The sequence below is a fragment of the Leptonychotes weddellii genome, chromosome 3, assembly GCF_054177405.1.
Source record: "Leptonychotes weddellii isolate Sample4059 chromosome 3, ASM5417740v2, whole genome shotgun sequence".
Lineage (NCBI taxonomy): Eukaryota > Metazoa > Chordata > Mammalia > Carnivora > Phocidae > Leptonychotes > Leptonychotes weddellii.
The window spans coordinates 42,636,785-42,660,994 of record NC_138371.1 but is presented as its reverse complement, the minus strand read 5'-3'; the positions used below and the strand labels follow the sequence as shown (position 1 = coordinate 42,660,994).

Genomic DNA, 24,210 nt, shown 5'->3' with positions numbered 1-24,210 from the left:
GCTTGCATGTGTAACATTTAGTTTTATATCAGTATCTTAATAATAGAATGAGAAGACAATTAGTGAGAGTACAAAAGGAGAGAGAAAAGAGGTAAAAGAAAAAGAAGTTAGGGATACAAGGACTATAAATATTCATCATCATCATTAACAGCAGCAACTACTTTTTATTGAGTGATTATCATGTGCCAGGTATTGTGCTACATTCTGGAAAAAAGTTAGGGTGTTTGTCCTCCTGAACCTTACTACCCAGAGGGAAGAAAGTGTTGAACAGGTAATTACAAATGGGATAAGCCTGAGAAAAAGTTTAGGAATGTCACCACTCCACTTCTTTGTGTTTGGATCCCCCTCTGACTGGGTGAATTTGATATTTAATGACTTCCTTCTTCTCTAGGGCTAGAGATCAGGACCGGTAGGCCATATATAGTGACTTTGGTTTTAACTGAACATGAGACACTAAGGGGATTTTCTTCATATTGATTCAGTAAGTGGAAATGAGAATATTCAAATACATCTCCCACTTGGTAACCTGGATATTTCCAGGTGTCTGATGATTGGGCAGACCAGTGTGGGGCCATCTCCTACTTTACGAGTGTATTAGCCACATGCCTGTGACATAAGTTAGGTCTGTCCAAAACATGTCTAGCTTTGAATTGTCTTCCCCAAGCTCTCAACTGCTCTTTGACATTTTGATTGCTTCCTCAGGGGCAATCTGAGCATCACTAAAAGCAATTTTCCAATAATCCATGTACTAGAAATATACTCATGCAATAATTGTCTACCTTGCTACTAATTATATAGAATTCCTCAACTCTTCATTCACTGTATTCATGTGTAAAAATTAATATTAAATATTAAATATAAATATTAAAACAGGGCTGGTTTATTTAAGTCTACGTTCTTTTGTCTAATAGGTCTAGAAAACTTCTCCAAATTATGAACAATCTATTACTAATAGGTATTCCCAGGAGCTCTTTTAATGAGAGGACTCTGTGGGATACTTCAAAGTCCTTTTAGAGTCTCCTGTACTCTGTCACTTAAAATGAACACCAAGTTTTACTGTCTCACTTTATATTTTAACATGTAGAAAAATGGAAGACACAAATACAAAGTCAATGGGTTTCTTTAGTTAGAATTCAAAATGAGTTATTAGAATTTCAAGTATTATATAATTAGAAATGCAATAAATGAGGGCGCCTGGGTGGCTCAGTTGGTTGGGCGACTGCCTTTGGCTCAGGTCATGATCCTGGAGTCCCTGGATCGAGTCCCGCATCGGGCTCCCTGCTCAGCAGGGAGTCTGCTTCTCCCTCTGACCCTCTTCCCTCTCATGCTCTCTCTCGTTCTCTCTCTCAAATAAATAAATAAAATCTTTAAAAAAAAAAAGAAATGCAATAAATGTGTTTTAAATGTATTTTTATGAAATTCAGAACTTCAGGACTTTCAAGTTTATATATATACACACACACATATATATAAACTGTATCTGAAGGAAATAATTTATATTCTTGTAAATTTTCTTTGAAATAAAAGCATTTATAGGACAACAAATACATTTATCTTGCAAAAAAGTATATACTACTGCTTCCCTCATGATTTAGTAATGTCTTTCTTAATTCTCCAAATAGCATGTTTAAATTAAAGTAATTTAAAATAATGTCTGCATATGTAATATCTTCATGAGCATAAGCAAATAACAAATGGAATGGCTTTAGAGTGTGCTTTTTAAATAAATATTCAAAGATTTACAACAAAAATGACTTTTGGCCAATTATCTAGATATTTCTGATGGGAATTGTTTTTGATCCTGATTTTCTGCTAAATTCATTTCTCTTCACTTTGTTACTAAATGATGGACTGACTGAATACATTTACTATATAGTTTCTGTTTGAAAGAAAATAGAATGTAACTTTATACAAAAGATTCTACATAAATGTTGGGAAGCAGCTGACAAGAAGAAGTATCTTAGCTGTGAATGTAATAATTATGTTCTTGAAAATGAAAGCTTAAATTCAATTCCAACCGTCAAAATGACTTTTGAAATATCTGACTGCTCTTGAAATATCTGCTTTGATTACAATCATCACCCTATTTCTTCCTTACAACCAAATCATCAGAAAAACCATGGAAGTTCAATTTCCTGAACTATGGGGACTTACTGAAGTTAAAAATGAACCTAATTAAAGACCCATTGGCCTTGTAGGCATCTGTTTGTTTATATTATTCTCTATAAGGATTTGTTTTTCATCTGCTTCCTCTAATACAATATCATACTGTTCAACAGAACATTAAAGTGGCCACTCTTAATACACCTTTAATGAGAAAACTGTAATGGGGAAAGATAACAAGGAAAATTGCAATTGGAAGGGAAGATAGCCTGATGTTATTAAAGATATGAAAATGTAAATGTTATACAAATAGTAAGGCCAACTGTTTTTACAATGTAACATTACAACTTTATATGCCCATTAGCACTTGATAAGGAATCAATTCTATATTCCTTAACCTAAATTAGTTAAAAAATAGTTAATAGAGCTTCATATAAAAATGCTACCTAGTTCTCATTATAAAATATAGGTTTGGTTATTCTCAATAAATCTTTTTGTTCACTTTATAAAAGTATCTCTCTCAGGTGTTGTTAGATTTACCCCTGAGGCTAGGGAGGGCACTCCTAATAACTAGATCTCTAGTTTATGCTAACAGTCCATATTTGGCTGAGTGGGCTAGAGATGAGATGAATGTGTCCTGAGCACTTGTCATGCCACAATTATTTAACTAGTGAGAAATGCAAGTAGGAATATTTTGGCTTAAAAAATAAAAAAAGTGTGAGAGTAAAAAAAAAAAAAAAAGTAGAGACTACGCTAAAGGGAAGCTACTTGACCTCCTGTGGAAAGCAAGAAGGGAACGTAAGCCCGAGAAAATGATTTTAAGAACTACATGACATAGTTGGAACCACACAAAATGAATCTGGCAGTTGTGCCTTCATGTTATGAGAGTGGGAAAAACTAAGAGGCAAAGAGACAAAAAAGGAGGGATTATAGTATTTCTTAAGATGAGAAATGAGTCATCCACAAATAGGGATTGTATCTTGAGAGATGAAGAAAAGGGGACACATTGGAGATGTTGTAAAGAACCAAAGGATTTGGCAGCAACTAGGCTCAAAAGATTTTGTATTATTGTAATTTTTTACTGCCCAAATTTTCTCAATTTTAGGACATGGCAGAAGATCAAGGTCTGGGTCTCTTTTGGTTACACAGAGAGTGCAATCAGAGTATTAGGCATTAGTTTAGATATTCCCTGGACAACCTTTCCAAATAAAAAGTCCAATTTGAGATTGACTCCAGTATGACTAATGCTTCCATTTGTGCATGTATTTTTGAAAATGAACGAGTTGAGAGATCTAGTAAGGAATCTGTAATGTACTGATAATCTACTAAGGGTGGGGCATGGTGCTAAAAGCTTTAGATTCCTAGCTTACACTAATCTTTGTGAGACTTGTGTAAGGAACTTTATTTCCTTTTAATAAAAGTAGACACTGAGACTCTAGGAGGCTCAGGATATTGCCCGAAGTATTACAGCCAGGAACAAAGTGGCATCTTTGGGGTAAAAACACATTGCTGTATCTGTGCTTTTATTCTACATTGCTTCCTATCACAAAATATTTTACTAGTGATTATGATTAATACATTTAGAAATTACCCTTTATTAAAATGAAATCTGTTTCTGCAAGTGGAGAGGTATATTGTTCATATTGTATGCCTGTTCTTTGGCATGTTGTCCATTTCTCTCTCATCTATTTTAATTGTAAAATCCTATATAGGCAGCAAATAGGATTGTCTAATTCAGCTCATGCAATCATAAATTTATAGAGGTACATAATAAATGCTATTTGAATTTTATTATCAAAACAAATGATTTATCTATTCTTCCTCATTGCATTTTACATCTGTACTTCTCAATGACTTCAGAAAAAGTCACTGTCGTCCACTGTATAACAGAAAAATCATGGAAGCACCACTTAAAGATACGAAATATAGCCTACTATATATGACAGTTCTACACTCCATTATAAATAATAAATAAATGAAATAAAAATTTAAAAAAATCAATTTAATAAAATCAAACATGAAATTTCATCATGTGCTAAGAGAAAGAAGTAAACGATTATTAAGCAAAGGAGAGCAATATTTTATAGTTTTTCATGACATGTACATGATTTCCAATGTTGATTTATTTTTTAGGAATAGTTCTCATAATGTTACACCTACTGGTCCGTATGTTTCCCATCTGAAGCTTTGCGATAAGCTTCACAGTTACCAAGTATTTGAGTCTCACTCAGTTGCTGTCTGGATTTCTAAACTTTGCTGAATTTTACAAAATCCTCCAAAAGGTTAAAATTTGTCAAATAGATTAAAAACAGATAAAGAGCTAAATCAGTATAGCTCAAACCACTGAGCTATAACACTATTCATATGCATAAGAACCTTGGTACCAGTTTCTAAAACACCTGAAGCTTTCTTATTCGGAAAGCCTTGGATAAAAATCTTGAAATATCCAAGAGCACATTGCCATGTTACAAATTACAGCATTCTGTTCTCCTCAGTTTTCTAACTTACTGCATGCCTTCCCTGTATAACTGAGAGTTTAATTCTTTAAAATCTTTTTGTAACCACCATAAAACTGTTTTCCAAACCACATTGTGAGCCAGGCAAAACAAAAAACAGAGAAAGGGGGAAAATGAAAATGAGTCAATTCTATTTCCTATTAGAGTGTATGTTTTATGAGGTTAAGGATTGCCTAGCATTGTACCTACGACAAAGGCCAGACTTACTAGGATTAGTGCAAAAGGTAGGTCAAAGGCTACATGACTAAAAGTCACTGATGGACTATTTTAAAGTGAGGCTGGATTTGCCCTACTCTTGAACTCCAGTATGACCCAAGCTTTTGGGAAGAAGAGTTGCATCCATGAAAAGAGATTCGTTTTTTTCCTGATCAAAATGGAATTTGAAGTAGTTGTTCCTAGGGAATGTATAAGTGTCTTTATTTTTAAGAAAAAGATGTATTGCAAATATAAAACGATAAAAGGAATAAAAATAATCACCATACCTCTCCATTAAAGAAACAGAAAATTGTAGAAACCAAAAGACCCTGTAAAAGAAAAACAGAATTTTCTGATTCCAAATGGAAAAGATACATTATTTGTAACCAACTTGCTACATACATAGTCAAACTAAACCAAAGCTATATGCAATTTAATACCAAACTTCACAAGGTGCCTTCCTGATTCAAGAACACCATACCTGATAGTGCATAAGGATGTGCATAATGTAGTCATATATCTCCTCTGCAATCCTTCCTTCAGGTCGCCACGGAATCAGCACAAATTCAATGCCAAGTAACGGCACCAGGATAAGTGTAGCTCTCACAGCTTTCATGTAGAGATTGGATTCTGCTTGGTGAGTAACTTTTAACTTGGTAATGAGAACACGTACAATATTTAATAGAAAAAAAAGATTCACCTAAAAAAGTAAAATGGCATATTGAAAACTGTTTAATATTTAATATTAAGAAGCATTACTGAAGGATCTTTGATTTTATAAGTCATAGATTATTTTCAATGTACAAGAATATGTTCTACTGCAGAGAATATATGCCTAATATATTAATTTGTATTTCTAGAGTTGTGATTTATTAATTTAACAAGCGCATCAATGTTAGTGGACTTAGTTTTAGAAAAATAGAATTATGGTGGAATTATTGTGGAACACATTCAGTTAAAGAATATCTGAGTGTTTTTCTCAGCTCATTTTCTTATGCAGTTTTTTTGAATTTTGCGATGGTCCAAAAACAAAGTTTTTTGAACATTTTCAGCTCAAAGGAAAGAATTGTTTATAACAAATGCTAATTTTTTTAAGTGTCTCCTCTTTATCACTGTCCATACTAGTACTTTCCAAATACATATTATACCATAATAACCATTTTCATCTTTTTGGTTTCTCCTTCCTGTGTTTCCTTTTCTAACAGTAATCCTCACAACTCCTGAGATAGTACTGTAAGCTGCTTTATCATTCTAAGGAGGCTGATCACACACTAAAACCAGCTGATGTTCAACCTAGATCACCCTAGAGTTAAAACAATTTTGGCATCCCACAGGGCCGTCTGTTAATTACTTTCTGTAATTACATATTTACTGTGTGTTAAAAACTTCTCCCAAGAGAAATCATTCTCTTTGAAAGGGAGCTATAAAACTTCAAAAATTTAGTGTGGATAACTAAGTCACTCAGGAAACAGAGTTCTGCTTTAATATATCTCTCTCGCTCTCTCTCTCACTTTGAATACCACTTTCTTATCTTCATCCAAGTCAATATCTTTTATGCTTGTCTATTTTTTCTGTGCCCGTATTTTGTGCCTTCCATAAGATTATGGATATTAACTCCAGAAGATCCCCTTAGGGCTCTTATGTCATTACGCTATATTCTCTTTACTTTTTCTTCACCCTGACTTCTAGCATCTGTGCTTCAATAATCTAAAGCTTTTAAACTACATCCTGATAAGTAATTTATATCTGCTTACCTTAATAAATTGGAGTAATAATGATAGCCCCTCATTTAATATAGAAAACAATGAACAAATAACATAGATATGCTGATTTAAGACATGTGTTATGAAAATAACTGGGCATAAAAATATTCCACTACTATTCTTAGAGAATCTAATGGGACATATGCTCCAGAGTTCACCACAATACCGATGGAAACACATCTATGAAAAGTAACATGGTTATAGACACAGGAATGTCTCTGCTAAAGACAAAAGCAGAATAAGCCATTTCAACAGGTGTAAGAATGAAACATGACAAATCAACACATCAGCTGTTTTTCCACCCATCCTATTATGTTCCCTTCCTAAGCACTCATGGCTATTGTAAAGTTTTGACTAAATGGAAATTACTACCAGCCCATGAAAGAAAATATAATAATGCCCTTTTATCTGCTTATAAATTTAGAATATAAAATATTTTATAATCCTTACATGCAAAAATCATAAATTATAAAATCAGTAGAAATGTTGCAATTTAGATGCTCATTATATGAAAATCTCTAAATGCAAAGTGCTTTTCCAAAATGGCAAATCTGATTTAAAATGTGAAACTAGAAACTAGAAAGTCATCCTACTTTATTTTCTGCAAATACTTCCATTTATTTTGAATAGGATTGAATAAGAATTTTAAATTTCAGATGACCTATATCTGAATCTCATCTATCTTTGAGCAAAACTAGTTAAGGGGAAGAAAAGAAATCTGTTTTTATTCCAATACTCATAAAGATCATGTAACTGGTAGGCACAACAGGACATTTTCATATCATGATCCCACACTCGGGTCATGAAAGGGAGCAGTGTACCTCAGCACAGTGAGGGCAGGAGGATTCCTAGAAGCCATTCCCAGACTAGAACAGCCAGCAATCACTTAACTATACACTGAACTGACTTAAAAATCTCTCGCTAAACACAAATTAAATGTATCCTCTCTCAACTTCCCTTTGGCAAGATCTCAAAAGTGCTGTAGCCACTCAAATACCATCCTGCTCAAGAGGAAATGTGACAGGGGAAGTCTGAGTGGAAATAAACTGATTGAGGTTGAAATATTTTATTTATAAAAGTTGTACTTAAGCATGTGACCATATAAACAATTGCTAAGGCCCCTCCCAAGACCTTGGAATCGGCCAGAACCAGTGAGGAGCCCTAGAACTCAAACAAAGACAGAACAATTTATCGTGTTAGAAAAATAGGCTCCTGCTCTTTTTTAAGCCAAGAAAATGGAAAATGTTTTAGGCAAATAATGTGGATTTTCACTTTCTTTCTTTTAGAGTAGCTTTATGGGTTATATTTCTATGTGATATTCTACCCTTAACTGCACCATCTACTCTTCCCTCCCAAAATTGATGTGGAGGGGCTTTTCCAAGGATTGTGTTAGTTGCAATTACATTTTTTATTTGCTAGGTGCTTTTACTTAATTTCCTGAACCTCTCTGATTTAAGCATTTGAATTACCCCTCTGAAGAATCAGTCAGATCTCTCGTAATAAAATTTTGCCTTATATTTGTTCTGTAAGCTCCTGGGTGGCCCAAAAAACATATCTTATTTCTTTGAACACTCCTCAGAGCAAAATCATGGTATCATGTAGAAATTACAAGAAAGTTTTTAGAGCGTTTTTTGGGAGAGCTTATTGTATTCTAGGCACTGTGCTGACAAGATGCATCTCATTTAATCCTTACAATACCTTATGAGGTATCTATTATTATTCCCTAATCACAGAAGAGACAACAAAAGTACTGAGAGGTTAAATACAACAAAACAAAACACCCCCCAAAAAAACAGAACTTGCCCTGATACACACAGCCAGATGTGGTAGAACTAGATTTCAATGTTGGCTCTAAGATTACAAAGCTAGGACATCTCAAGGTGTAACTTAAGTCCGGTGTATCATGCATGACCCTAGTGTGTGCAGGGCAGAAAGGAAGGAAATGCTTCTGCCTATGAAATTCTCACTAGAGTCTACATTAAGCTATATTAAACTTTCCATAATCGCTGTAATAACTTCCATGGGTTAATTTTTGAGCTTATGTGGTCAGGCACAAATCAGAAGTTTGACACTTGCTACATGCTTTATACATGCCAGGTTAAGTCCTTTATAGGTGTTAACTCATTGGACTCCTTGTTTAAAAGATTAAAAATCACTATTATTATATTCTTTATCTTACCAATGAGGCACTTGAAATGTAGAGTGATTAGTTTAATTGCCTAAGGTCATACAGCAAGTAAAAGGTGGAAGAAGTGTTCAAGCCCAGGCCTTCAGCCTCCAGAAGTTTCTCTTAATTGTGACATGCTTTTGAGAATGGCTCGAACAATATTCTAACATAATCGTATGCTAAACTGCAATTAGCAAATATAGTAAAATAATAGAAGAATCCTTGTCTAAAAAAAGAATTTGAAAACAAGGATTAGGAAGCTCTGAATTTTGACCGAGAAACATAGCCCCCTTTATCTTTTTCTGTGTAATTGAATATCACCTGTAATTATAATCTCAGACATTAATCGCATTCTGGTGTCTAATGCTCTATGAAAACAACCCTGTTAATGTGGATGAATTTATTTCCCCATTGAAACAATGTAATAAAAGCACTGAATGTTACTTCTGTTTCCCTGTAACCACACTTAAAAATGTCCAATTGCTGTATTTGTGTTAAGTGATGATCCTTATGACAGTAAAACAACAGTTTAACCAATACTCTCTTTTTCCAAATTAAAGTCTTTTCTTTATTGGAATATTACTCTTATTACCAACATAGGTGTGTAGTTTTCCCCATTTGCCATTCCCTCTCACTAGATCTATCCTCTGCCCTTCTCTGTTCTGCTCTGCGTCCCAGGAAACTCTGAGGCACCTCGAAGGACTGCACCCTTGCCCAGGCTTCTTGCTCTCTGCCGTTTGCTGCATTTGGCCAAAGGGAAGAACCAAGTAATCAGGGCATAGGAAGAGAGAAGTTTGAGTATTTCTTCCTCATTCTTCTTCCCTGCCAGGCTGTGGTTTGGGCAGTGGGTGTGTTCCTCTACTCAGGGCCATGCCTCCCAGCACCGGCCCAAATCCTGAAACACTGTTCTGTCCCCTCTTTAGGTCTAAAGCCATTAACAGTTTCCCGCTGCAGGTCCCTGGTGCCTGGCCATTCCTTATGAATTAGCTCCTTTCCTCTTCCTGCAAATACCTCAAATTAACACCTTTATTAAACTCTCTTCAGTTAAACACTGTGAACATGTCATTTATGTACACCAGGATCCTGAAAGATACCATAGGCTGGATGATTCAGGAAATAAAGTTGAAATATGAACAATGATGAAACAAGGAAAATTTTCATTACGTACCAGTAAAGCAGCACAAATTGGACCATGGATAATGTAGAGGAGATGGGTATCAGAACTGATCCAGCAGCTTGGGGAAAAAAACAGCAAAATTATGTTGGATATTTTCATTTATGTAGTTCCAATAGAAATCAGAAAGAGAGATTATCTTACTTGTCATTGTAATATAAGCTTCTCGCCACAGCATGTATACAAGCAGGAATCAGTGGAAATCCTGCAAATATCAAACAAAAAATGTGGTCATAAAATATGAAACTCAGAGGTACCCTGGGAGCAAAAACAACTGGTCACTATATGTTTAATGAGTAAATATTTTCTGTATAGTGAAGCAATAAATATGGTAAATATTCGGTATTTATATGTCCAGGTTTGTGTGTCTGTGGGAAGTCATTTTGAATCAGTGGACTTCAGAGCCTAAGTCCATAAATGTGCTGCCTAAGCCCCAAGGCTTAGAAGAATTCATATATATTTTCTATGATATGGAATTAGCCAATATTTATTTAGTAGGATGTGGGAAGAAGTTGAGACTGATCAAGTGAAGAAAAAGAGAGGAAGAGAGAGATGGTTTATATATTAGATATTTTGCATGTTTTTAGCATTCTAAATGAGATCTTTCCAACATGAAATGAAGACATGCTTTATAAAGGTAACCTATACTAAATATACTGAATATACTAAAGAGTGTGTGTGTGTATGTGTGTGTGTGTGCATACATACCTTTATATATCTGTATCTATTGTCTGACTAGATAGGTAGATTGATATATGATAGATAAGTATTTCAGTTATGTTTCTAGAAACTAGTCCAATTGAATTCATTTTCAGAATTTTATATTTTGAATTATTCTAGTTGTTTTTAAAAATACACTAGAGGCACAAATCAAGAAACAGACTCTTAGTTACAGAGAACAAACTGATGATGACTAGAGGGGGAGGTGGATGGGGGATGGGTGAAATAGGTGACGGGGACTAAGGAGTGCAGTTGCTGTGATGAGCACAGGGTGGTGTACGGAAGTGCTGAATTACTATATTGTACGCCTGAAACTAATATAATACTGTATGTTAACTAACTGGAATTAAAATTAAAACTGAAAAAAACAGAAAAAAAGAAAAGGAAATATGCTAGAAGTGTATCATTATTTGCACTGTGAATAATACCATGTCAGGAGATTGTGTGGAAAAAATAGATCTTTTGTGTGCCTTTATTCAATTACCGGCCCCTCTATTCTTAAGATAAAATGATATTTTTTTAAAAACAAACTTTTTTTTGAGTGGAATTTCAAAGCTGGCTAAGCCCAATGCCCTCATTTTGCACAAAGGAAAAGGAGATTCGAACAATATGAAGACTAGTTCCCTAATTCGTGATTCTAATTGTGTCGTGTTAGCCACTGCATACTTAGCCAAGATACACACTGAAATATTAAATAGAAAAAAACCCAACCACATTGTATTATTGACCTGTGACTACTGAAAACCATGAGTCAGTGGTTCTTGTTTAAATATTTCAATTTACAGCAATAAGCAAAGGTTGATCACCTGCTGTTGTTTGAGAATGATTAATAATAAGTATATTTTTATTACAAAGGAGCTCTGCATCCTCTAAGAGCTTTCTTAAAAGGTGAGTCAGCAAACACGTGTAATGGCACTTACCCCAGCCAAGAAAATAATACCATATCAAATGTTGCTTTTCCGCAAACACAGCCACCACAATGAGTGTGTGTAGGTAAATGCCTTCACAAAGCATCCAAAAGTAGTTACAGCCCATCAGGTAAAGATGAATGAACTGAGACACTTTACAACTAACCTGTGAGAAAAAAAAAGAAAGTCATCAATATTTAGTTGTTTATGAATTCAATAGTCTAGTTTAGGTTAGTTATATAGAGACCTGGAATTTTCTCTCCTCTACACAAAATCTTATATACTGATGATTCAGATTTGTAAAATGCCAGTTTTCATCCTGATCTAATGGTACCTATAAAGTTTTTAAGCACTGACTCTAAAGATTTATAATGGTATACCTTCCAGGAAATGTGTAAGTTCCATATTTATTACAGTTAGTGGATGTGTTTTTTCCAGATACATTTTTTTATGAAAAGTGGCCAAAATTGAAAGTCTTGCATATTACTGCTACCAATGCAATTACTTAGTAAATAATAATCTAATGGGCCCATATTTTATATGGGGTTGAGGATTTCATGTAAGTAAAAAGAAGAAAAAGTTATGGTTTCCTTCCTCTTTTTCTGAGATCCCCACTTTCTCTTCTCTATTCTTAAAGAGATCAGAAGAGGAAGGTTCAAATACAGGGTAAAGTAAACATGAAGGAGTAAGATATATATTTTGCTCCCTTAGAAAGGAGAATAAATTTAAAACTCTCCCAGAAATATATGGCCATTTACTCTCCACAGCTCCCAATTTCTAGTCTGGTCAATAAATACTTAGTGGCAATTATCATTATTTTTGAAATAAATTTTTTTTTCACTAAAAAGAAAATTGGAAGGGAGATACACTAGAAAATAGATATTGGGGTTCTCATAGAATAGTAATCATGACATGTGCATATTAGTTAGCTTAAAATATTTTCAATATGTTATTTTATTTAATCTTTAATTCTGTGTGACATAATTTATCACTAGTCACTTATTTTACAGATAGAAAACTGAGTACTGGAGAAGTTAAGTGATTTGCTAATATTCATACAACATCAATCTAAGCTATACACTGAACACAAGTCTTGTAATTCCAATTTTGTTTTCATGATTATACACAATGCCTTCTGCCCGTAAGACATTTATAAAACCTATTCTTCCATTAAATACATTGGCAGAATGCATAACATTAAACTTTAAAATAAAGTATCTTGATGTCAAACATCACGTTATATTAACAAAGTCTTCTCAAGGGTAAAGTGAGTTAGTTAACTATATTTATATAGAAATAACAGACTTCAGCTTCAAATTTTTATCTGGTATAGTTTTTAGACATGCATATCCAATTGGACTTCTTACTCCTGATTTCACTTAAAAAATTCATCTATAAGCCACTATGATAAAAAGAACTTAAAACATGCTTCAGGAAAGCATTTTTATGAAGGGCATTGCTGATATAAACAAACAATAAATTTTCCAAGAATATATTAAAAATATATTACAGCCTGCAATTTGTACGTTAAACACAATATCCTTATATCTAAATGTAAGCTTTAGAATCTCTTGCTCTGTAGCTTCATGATGAAACTTCTCATCTCTTTGCTCTAGAGAAAGTCACTCTAAAGTGGTAGGCCATTGGCCAGTTTTTTTATGTTGCTAAATCTATCCCAGTGTGTTTCCTCACCTAGTGACATTACAGTGGAACATACACAAGATTAAGCAATCCGGATACACATGTGCAAACAATGCAGGGAATTTTAGGATTTTGGAAATTACCCTAAAACACACATAAAACACATAGGAGAGTATTGTTTATTGGCCCACTGAGTGAAAATTCCTTCCCTTCCGTGATTTCTACTGAAATCTAGTTACTAATCTATCTAGTTACTACTAGATAACTTAATCTTTAAAAAACCACTTTATGTACACCATATATATATATACCCCTCCACAAATCCATATCCAAAACTGTAGTATGGATACTATAAACATTATGAAAGCAGATAATTTTAAATACTTGAAAATATGCTTTTATTTATGCAGATACTTTAAGTATAGCTCACATATGCATATAATTTGCATAAAATATATACACTTATATTAGTAAATTTTAGTTTGTGTTTTAAAATATGGCTTTTATATTATGACAGTCTCTGCGCTTATTTTTATGTAGCTTTTGATACTCATCCTAAAAATTGTGCTTCCAGAAACAGTCCCCAAAATACAGAGAACAAACTATGTGTGGTTACCAGGGATGGAGGGTAGAGGAGCGAGAGATGGGCAAATTGGGTAAAGGGGAGTGGGAGATACAGACTTCCAGTTATGGAATGAATAAGTCATGGGAATGAAAGGTACAGCATAAGAAAATATAGTCAATGGTATTATAATAGAGATGTATGGTGATGGATAGTAGCTACACTCATGGTAAGCATAGCATATAGAGTTGTCGAATCACTATGTTGTACACCTGAAACTAATGTAACATTTTGTGTAACCTACACTTCAGTAAAAAAAAAACTTAAAAGAAAAACAAATTGTGCTTCCAAAGGGATTATAAGGAAACAACTTATAAATATTTGCTGAGATACTGAGGACCTGGTAGAGTCCTTTAAAAAAAAAAAGTCTCATGTTAAGAAACTTTAACATTACATAGGGGATGTACAATTCATTTTCCCCAGTTTAATTAACTATTTAAAGTCACCTGATCCCAAATATATAATTTAATTAAAATTTTTCTGTTTTCATGCCTTGTGTTTCTAACTACATCTGTAGTTAGTTGCTTTGATTGATTTTTTAAATTCGATTGAGTAAATGTTACATGGTCATAAACCCTTAAGTCACCAGCAGGAGGACTCTAGCCATAAAATGAGGTGAAGATATGTATAACATATATAAATAATTGAAGCAAAGACATGTATTCCTCCTTTATAACTTGGGAAAGATTGAGATGTATTTACCTTTATAGATTGGAATATAGATACATATACTCTCTAGATGCCAGACCTTAAAATATATATATGAGTATTTATACACATTTACATATATCAGGACCCCCCACCCCCTACCTCCCACCACCACCTTTCACTCACATTTCTTTCCCTCTAACCTCTTGAACCTAGGGCACAACCTCATTTTACTTACAGGATTTGTGGCCACTAAAGCCTGGTTGTTGGCCACTGCAGTGAGATGAATGATTGTTACAATAGAGTTACAAACAAAAGAGAAAAATAGATTTTTGTGCAAGGTAATCCTTTGGCAACTTAGGCTCCTAAAAGGCAAGAGAAACCAAATATTTTATTTTTATTAATAATCATTCAAATAAGATACATTCACAATTCATAATAGCTGCTTCAAATCTGGAAGAATTATTTTTTTCTCCCCAAGATTGACTCATGATAAAATCTTAATTAGGGAAAACCTATAATTCCTTAAAAGAGAGCAAATGAGTTGCTTCAGGACAGGTAGACATTCGTAGGAATAGAAATTTGCCCATACAAAGCTTCTAAATAAATTTCTTCTGTGAATGTCTCAGCATGAGTAATGTTTTAATTTATTTTGAAAATGTAGAAACTGAGATTCAGTGAAGTTAATTGATCAAAAAATCCTACAGCTAATTAATTTTGAAAACTTTAGATTTGTCTGTCAGAATCTTACACAGATAATGTTCTTTTCATTATACCACAAAGGTTGTTCTGTTTATATAGCCTGTTTATGATTGTTTATGGTTGTTCTATTTATAGAGCCTCTGTGTGGTGGTAGTGATTATGCACACCAACCATGAGAAAGATAACATTGTATTCAGAATAGATAAATTTATAAAAATATAGACTTAGAAACCAATGATGTTTGTTTGTTCAGCTTTACTGAATTTTCTTTCTAACTGGCCCAGCCATATGTAAGGTATAAAAATATTACCACTTGTGACTGGAGGTCCTCCTATATAAAACAAAATTAAAGAACTGGCTCATATAGAAATAATTATATATATTTTATATAAATATATATATTATATATAATATAATATATATTCATATAGAAATAAATTTTAGGAAAAGTCATTATTAATGACAAGTAACGCCATTCCTCGGATTGAATCCACATCTACTCTACCAGATTGTCTGCATATGACTCTATGCTCAAAGACCAACTCAAGTTCTACCTCTTTCATGTAGCGTTTATTTGAACACTTACAGGCAAAGTTTTAAACTAATAGAAAGGAATCCATTTCAAACTGAATACTTAATATCAAAACAAAACACGTATGTAGGGAGACAGGAATGATTTCATTACAGAGACTTAAAAGTTCATTTTGTATTTTTACAAAATTATGCAATTAATATGGTTAACCTAGATAACCCACCCTATTTAACACAAACTAATGACTTCTACTTTGGGAACTTCAAGGAGATTTTAACTTAATTTTTTTTTTTAAGATTTTATTTATTTATTTGACAGAGAGAGACATAGTGAGAGCAGGAACAAGCAGGGGGAGTGGGAGAGGGAAAAGCAGGCTTCCCGCGGAGCAGGGAGCCCGATGCGGGACTCGATCCCAGGACCCTGGGATCATGACCTGAGCCGAAGGCAGACGCTTAACGACTGAGCCACCCAGGCGCCCGATTTTAACTTAATTTTATCACTGTATCACCTTATCCTAAATAAACCATGTGCCCAGGATATTATAGTTAGGCTGGGATGCCAAGGTTTTCTATATTTAAAAATGCAAAGTTTAAGCTATATTGTCTCTGAAATTTCTTCCAGCTATAGATCTGTGATTTTATATATAGCTTTAGTATTTTAAAGGGTCTAGAAGTGAATTCCGTCCAAACCAGTATTTACTGATTTTTCAATACATGCCTTCCGCAGAAGTGGGTGCTATGAGGGAAACGATGAAAGACTTCATGACTGAGACGGCTCTGGGGCAATCAACTGAGCATAAGACAGTCATATACGACAAGTATGTGAAGTGCAGCCGGAGTCCTTCAAAATAGAAACAGCTCTGAGAGCTGCTCGTATTTTCGTATTAGAGAGTCTTTGATTTGACTTTGCAGTGTATGAGAGGTGTGAGAGGCAGGCAGGGATCAAACAAAATTAATGAATGTGAGAAGAGGTTTAGTAAAGAATATTCTTTTCAGATCATTTGTATCATGAATGGTTTGTTTTTTTATAATTGGTCACTCTTCACATTATGAACATATAAAATTTGTCTACATGGTCTTAGTTTTAAATGCCTTCCTTGAGCTTACTCTGTGTCTGTGGAGTGCCAACTATTGTCTAGGGGAAAACTGCCTACCCATGCAAATATGTACTTTTTTCATAACAGTATTTGAATAACTCAGCTACCACCATGGGAAAAATAAAAAATGTTTTCCTTAGCTGGGATATTTTGCCCTTTTCTGCTGAACACACTTATATTTAGGTTCATTGGTTAAGACATAATATATAAACAACAAAATTTCATAGTTTTAAAATTATGACCAAAACACTGGGAGAGTTTGCTTAAACAGCAAATAAGAAATGTTTGTAAAGAGTAAATTGGAATGAAGGAAAACAAACACTAAATAAGGCTTTTAAAAATAGCAATTCATGATAGAAGAGCCTAAAGATGAGCTAAGGAATGCAAAATGAGTAGCACTTATATTATGACTATTGGTGTTTGTAATACTCACATGTGCAAAGATTAAAAATAAGTAAAATGAAATGCTAACTGTAGTTAGTTGAAAACAATTTTAATTTTCTTTGTGTGCACTTAAACTTCCCTTTCTCCTCTATGATAGTGTATATTTCTGTTCCTCTCAGAATTCCCACTTTTTCTGATGACTGCTCACACCTCAATCTGGTTTGAAAGTTAAGGACCTAAAAATGACCTAAAAAGATGTAGTTATTGTGAGTCCACCAGCAAAAAAGAAATTGCTTCTTACTCTCTTACTCTGTGATAAATGGATATATTGCATTTTCCCCTTTGAGAACCAAAATAATGCCATATTATGGGCAAAATTTTGAAATAATAAAATGAAATCCTATTACAAATAAAATGTTTAATATAAAAACCAAACAAATACTTAGGAGGATACATGAAATCATTTCAAAACAGAGACATAAAGCTTATTTTGAGTGTTTTACAAAATATGGTCAACATAGATAATCCACCCTATATAATTCAAACCAAAGACTTCTGCTTTGGAAACCCTGATATCCAGTTTAGCTGTTCATATTGTTCTGTTGAACTGAACCATTGCAAAATAAATTCACTTTGTGTTATGTAAATATGTCCAACTATCTATAATATTAGCCTATGGGGGGAGTTTCTTCCATTTCTTCCTCCAGATTCTGTGCAACTTAAATGCAGACAGATGCTGTCTGACATACGTTTTCTATCAATGTCTAGTGGTAAAGATGCTTAAATTTTTCTAGTGAAGCATATTGTTTTCTCTAAACATATTCATTAACACATGTAAGTTCATCAGTATGAATAAAATCAATTGGTAAATGGAAACCAAAATACGTACTTGGTAAACACATTGGTTTGTTAACCCTAAAAATATCCAGGTATTTTTTCAAATGTTAACCTGAAACCAGTTTCACCTACTCTAAGTTTTAAAATGTGCTTATTTTACTCAAAATACTAAAACAATTGTTTTATACTCTTGGAGAATGTTTTACAAAAAACTCTCTGCTTTCTTTATAAGTTATAATATCCCTTTCTATCTGAGCATAACCACAGAATAGAAAATGTGGTCTGTGGGTTTGGATTGTTTCCATTTCATATTTTTACATATAATTATTTTAGGATACTTTTTCAGTATGCAATTTGACAAGCAGAGTAGTAGAGGCAGTTAATGTAAGCATGTCAACAAACCATTATTCTTCATGTATAAGGTACCTATGTCTTTCAGTTCTCTTTTGGAACAATTAGGAGTAGGTAGCATCCAGTCTATACACATACTTGAAAGTGGGTTTTGAAACCTGGCCTGAGAGTGAATCTGGACTATGTTACCTCCTGACACTATGACTTTGGGCAAGTTATTTAAGAACTCTAATCCTTAGTTTCTGCATCTGTAAAATAGCAATAACAATAGTACTTTGTAGGATTGCCTGTAAGGTGAAGTGAGATTAATCAGGTCTAGTGCTTAACATAATATCTCACCCATGTTAAGTTAGCTCTTATTTTTTTAACCTAGTTATCATATGGCTGATTTTAATCAAGTTCTCTAAGGATTTTCTCCCACAAATAATAAAATAGCATCAAGGTTCACCTTAGTAATCTAAAACTGCCCATATTTTAAGTAGTACAATGAAACACTGAATTGCCATCTTTTTTTTTTTTTTAAAGATTTTATTTATTTGACAGAGAGAGACACAGTGAGAGAAGGAACACAAGCAGAGGGAGTGGGTAAGGGAGAAACAGGCTTCCCGCCCAGCAGGGAGCCCGATGCGGGGCTCAATCCCAGGACCCTGAGATCATGACCTGAGCCGAAGGCAGATGCTTAACGACTGAGCCACCCAGGCGCCCTGAATTGCCATCTTTTTGTTACAAAGCAAAAGAATTTAGCATTAGAAAGACAATTTTCTGTGATGGAGAGCAATAGATCAAGCCACCTGAATTATCTCCCAAGGACTTTCATCCTTCCCAGAGTTGTCTCCAAATTACCACTTTCATTATCATACAGACCCCAAATATTAAAGATTTATTTATTTATTTGAGAGAGACCAGGTAAGCACATGTTGGGGGGAGAGACAGAGAGAGACAATCTCAGGCAGACTCCCCACTGAGCACGGAGCCCAACACAGGGCTCAGACTCACCACCCTGAGATCATGCCCCGAGTCGAAATCAAGAGTAAGATGCTTAACCGACTGCCACCCAGGTGCCCCATACCGGCCCCAAGTATTATGCTGCTCCATAGTCAAAGTTCTGCCACAGTATGAACGAAATACTTGCCTTTGTTTCCCATTTGGTTTTGACTGGAGATAGAAATTTCCAAACTACTTTCACTCAACACTAATCCTGAGCAAAACTAGTAACAAAAAGAGGAAATACAAGCAATATAAGAACTGCACAGGCAACAAAGTACTGCTTTCTTATGCTAGTGTATTTAATTTAATTTCTTAATGCTTAGCTCTTTTCCCAAGAAAACACTAACCATGTATCTGGGAGGAAAGCTCATGCCAATTGGAACACTGCCAAAAAAAGTGGGCCGAAAGCAATAAATATATTAAAAGGAAAAGCAGTATGGCTATCTTTTGTCTACTGAAGGGAGCACTGAGTTGATGGATTCACCTGGCTAGGTATGACACAAGGTGGATATAACCTCTATCAACAGCTCTCTTTGGAGGCTGATGGTGATCCATTTGGTCAGATTAGAAAGAGCACAAGAGTGTTTCAAGCAAGGTGATCAATGGATGTCCTTCTGAAGGGAAATGTTTGCTTTTACTCCATCATGCTCCCTTCTCCCTTGTCCCTGCCTTTCACGGCTCCTCATTTAAGGTAACATATGAATATGGGCTGCATAAGGAATAGATGGGCACATTTTGTGTGGCCAAATGGTTTTCTCTCATGTGTGGGCTGCCCCATGCAAGAGCTCTTCCTGGCCTACTAATGGACAGGAAACCAAGAGAAGAAATAGTCAGGTTTTCTGAATGCCTGTGATTCTTACACTCCCCAAAATTTTAGAGATAAAATTCATAATAGTAGCTGCCACCATATACTGAGCTTTTAGAATATCGCAGACACAGAGATAAGTACTTCACATTCATTATGTCTTATAATAACCCCTTGAAGTGTCATTATCCTTTAATAAAATGGAATTTAAGTTGCTCGAGATTACAAACCTATTAAGTGATCTGTTGAATTTGCATGTTGAATTTTAAGAAAATGTAAGGCTTTTGTCTCTTAATATTTATTTAATCACATAACTATTTACTGATGCATAAGTAATATATTGTGCACTCCTTCTAGATTTTGAGGAAACACTTCTGAATAATATAGATGTCATTCATGTAACAATAGAGGGTAAATACATAAATTACATCACATAATTCCTGATAGTGTTATATGCTTTTTAGAAATGAAAATAGGATTAAGAAATAGATAAAGACTGTGGCCAGAGTGAGGGGAGACTCAAGATAGAACTGAAACAGGAGCAGATAGGGGAGAAAAGCATTTCAAGCAGATTAAGAAGTTACCCTGAGTCAGAGTCCCCCCCCCCAAAAAAAATTAAGCTTAGAGTTTTTACAGGGCACGAAGAACAATGTGAATAAATGCATAAGGCAAGACTCCACGTTGGTTTTTTTTTTCCTATTCTAAGATGAAGAAAATTAAAGAGCATAATTTACTAAAAGACTTTTTGATTCTGAAGCTCATACTCATTTGTGTTACATTTTAATGTTCTATTAGCAAATGTTAGCAGCATACTATCCAGTCATGTCTGGTTTTTGTTTTTCCTAACTACTAAAAAGATGCTATACTTTGGAGAGTTTACTTGGCTTTCTCCTATTATATAGTCATATCTGTGGGTACAGTCTAACCAAATAAACTATGCCCATAAGAGTAGAAAACCAAATTGCAAAATATATTATGACTTTGAGGTGGGAAATGTTATATTATTTATGTTCTCTATTTCAAATCATGAAATTTTAATCCATTCAAATGACTATCATTTTAACCTCAAGCAATGGATCATTTGTTTTCTTAAAATGATTTGTCATTCTATTCCCATGAAAATTTAGTTATGTTTAAATAGCACTTATGTTTCAACCTGCTCGAGCAAAATAGATTACACTTATAAAGAAGTTGCATATTTATCAAAAATATTAACAGAAATATGTGATCTTTAACATTCAGTTATAGCTTTAAATAATAAATTTTCTGTTTAAAATAAGTCCAAAATCTTTAATTCAGTTATTTACTTTATAATTCCATACCTGGGACTCTTCTCCATAAACCAGTAATAGCAATTATATTATAGTGGAACTGGTTTTTGTTAGAGTAAATCCATTAATTCTTGTACTACTCTGTTCTTATCCAAAGCTTTCTAACCAAGACTTTTCAGTCCTCACCGTGTTTAGTTTATGGGGGATGGATTTTTCAGCACATTGATCAAAATTCATTAATTTGGAAATAGACTGAGTATGATCTAATAAAATATTACATGAAAAACTATGGTTAATTAACCAATGTTCAATGTTAAGCTGAAGGAACCCTGGGATACATAAAGCAGAATAAAATATGTCTTAAAACCATACTGCATAACAAACTTACAATGAGTGAAATGTACCAAAGAGTTGAGAAAACCAGGATGATCCTGGGTAGGCACTGAGAGCTATGCTATTCAGAGACCACTTGATGACTATTTCTGAACTCAGCCATTGTCAAACCTCTGATGGGGCATATTTGCCAGGTTTTAAACAACTTATATAAGTGAAAGTTCTAATTTGCCAAAACAAAAACATCAGGATATGGTTTGTAGAGTAAGGCTTTTTGTTCTCCGTATTCCTATGCAGGATTTCTTTAAATAGTTAGCTTTGTTTAAAATTGATTTGAAGATTGAATCATGAACAGTTTTCAGGAGAAAATTCATAGCTTAAAGAAGAAAAACTATACTTTGTTCTAGTTCAAGAGATACATGAAGAAACTGGAATTGAGATAAGTGTTCACAATATTGATTGAATATATTCATATATGATCTAAGAAAAAAGGTGAGATTTGGATCACTTGTCCTGAAAAGTAGAAATACATGCATTAAAGGATTATTTTATTAAGAAAGTTTATCCTATCAACTGGATAGATTTTTTGCTGGATTTTATTTAGGATTTTATCTCAACTACCTAGAAATTACATCATTGTCTATATAGTTGCAAATGTGCAACTTGGCTTTGAAATTACTTGGAATCAGTGTCTGAAAGATCAGCAAAATTAAGTTGTCAAAAAATAAAAAGAATCATTTTTTTCCCCATACAAGTCAGATGTTATATGTGCTCTTTTATGTGCAAGAAGATAGAGCCCTTTATCTGGGTTGAAAGTAAAAACAAGATTTGCTATGCTCTCAAATTTTAAACAGTAATTAAAATATAATTTATAACTAATTCTGGTAAAGTTTATTTATTTTTTTTATCTAAAGGGTTGTGCTTTGTTTTTCTAAGGATCATTATGAGTAAGAGTCACTGCCTCTTAGGGCTTGGCAAATCCCAAAGCTCTCTCTGTTCCCCTCCCTTTCGGTTCCCTTTCTTTTTATCTCCCACTCTGATTCTTTAATTGGCTCTAATATAAAACTGAAGTATATCTGGTAAATAGTGTTTTGAGTTCTCTGTTTCTAATTTAAAGCATGGATGAGTAGGAGACTTTTTCTTTTCTCTCTCTAAATAAAAATAACAAACAGCACCCTAAATCAACTTTTTTTTTGGTTCTTGGCTTTTATTAGGATGGGTCAGTAACCCTGAATTAACAGAAAACAAAAAATGTTACCTCTACCGAAGACTAAGCAAGAGAGACTACAGTATGGGGAAATGGGGTAAGAAGCAGGAAAAAGATATTGGTAGCTTTTCAGTACACAATGATTTCATGTAAAACATCAACTCCTATAGGATGTTTCCAGGTTGGTGGGAAGAAAGCTAAAATTTCTGGTGCTCTTGATTATTTGAACGTGCTTTATTAACCATTCAATTCACTATTTTCTGAGGTGGTCTTGGTCTACCCTCAATCTACCTACAGAGCATCCTATATTGTTTTACACAGATTCTCCTACTAATTAGAATTTTAAGGAGTCTTACTCTAATGCCTTTCTTTGTTGATGGAGACAACAAAGAATAGACAAACTTAAGGGACTTGTCCAAGGTCATAGATAAGTCATGGGAAAGTCAGTCTTAGAAATAAGCTTCCAAATCACTTCATGCCTTCCATTCCTCAAAAATATATTAAGTGCCTACTATAAGCAAGGCCTTATAAGCCCTGGAATGTGTTAAAAAAAAAAAAAAAAGAGAGATGATTTGTGCTCTCACGGAACTAACTTTGTGATGTTCTTTCCATTACTTGCTCTTCAGTGGGTGGTTGTTTTTAGGAGATGGTGGTTTTACTGTTTTGGTAGATAGTTTTGAGGAGTATATAGTAGAAGTGTCTTAAAATCAAAGGCTACAAATTCTTTAATATGGTTTCAAGTACTGAGTAAGCTAGATGGTATCTTGTGGGCATAAAAAGTTTTATTATTTTTGACTAATTTACTTAAGCATAATTTTTTTCTGATATAATTATACTACTAAGTTGTTTATAAAATTTTTCATTCACTGTTTATTTTTCTGCCTGAACATTAAAACAATTTCTTTATAAATTTGATACATACAATACTAAAAATTATGTTCTTTAATTTTGTTTTAAAAAAATTTTTTTAAGATTTTATTTATTTATTTGACAGAGAGAGACACAACGAGAGAGGGAACACAAGCAGGGGGAGGGGCAGAGGGAGAAGCAGGCTTCCCGCTGAGCAGGGAGCCCGATGCGGGGCTCGATGCGGGGCTCGATGCGGGGCTCGATCCCGGGCCCTGGGATCATGACCTGAGCCAAAGGCAGACGCTTAACGACTGAGCCACCCAGGCGCCCCTCTTTAATTTTGTTTTTAAAGTGCCTACTGATATAGTGTGCCTATCAGGGCTAAATGTTTATGTAAAA

General features: G+C 34.1%; 1 protein-coding gene across 3 annotated transcripts in view; it reads right to left on the bottom strand.

Moving 5' to 3' along the window:
- The window catches only part of CALCRL (calcitonin receptor like receptor), a 101,455-nt gene that overhangs the window by 3,479 nt on the left and 73,766 nt on the right, over window positions 1–24,210 (bottom strand). For all 3 annotated transcript variants that reach the window (XM_081813996.1, XM_081813995.1, XM_081813997.1), the window contains 6 exons: window positions 14,696–14,822; window positions 11,559–11,712; window positions 10,063–10,123; window positions 9,913–9,979; window positions 5,296–5,514; window positions 5,102–5,143 (listed from right to left, as the gene is read on the bottom strand). In XM_081813996.1, coding sequence (XP_081670122.1) covers window positions 5,102–5,143; window positions 5,296–5,514; window positions 9,913–9,979; window positions 10,063–10,123; window positions 11,559–11,712; window positions 14,696–14,822 — 670 coding nt within the window. The remainder of the gene's footprint in view (window positions 1–5,101; window positions 5,144–5,295; window positions 5,515–9,912; window positions 9,980–10,062; window positions 10,124–11,558; window positions 11,713–14,695; window positions 14,823–24,210) is intronic.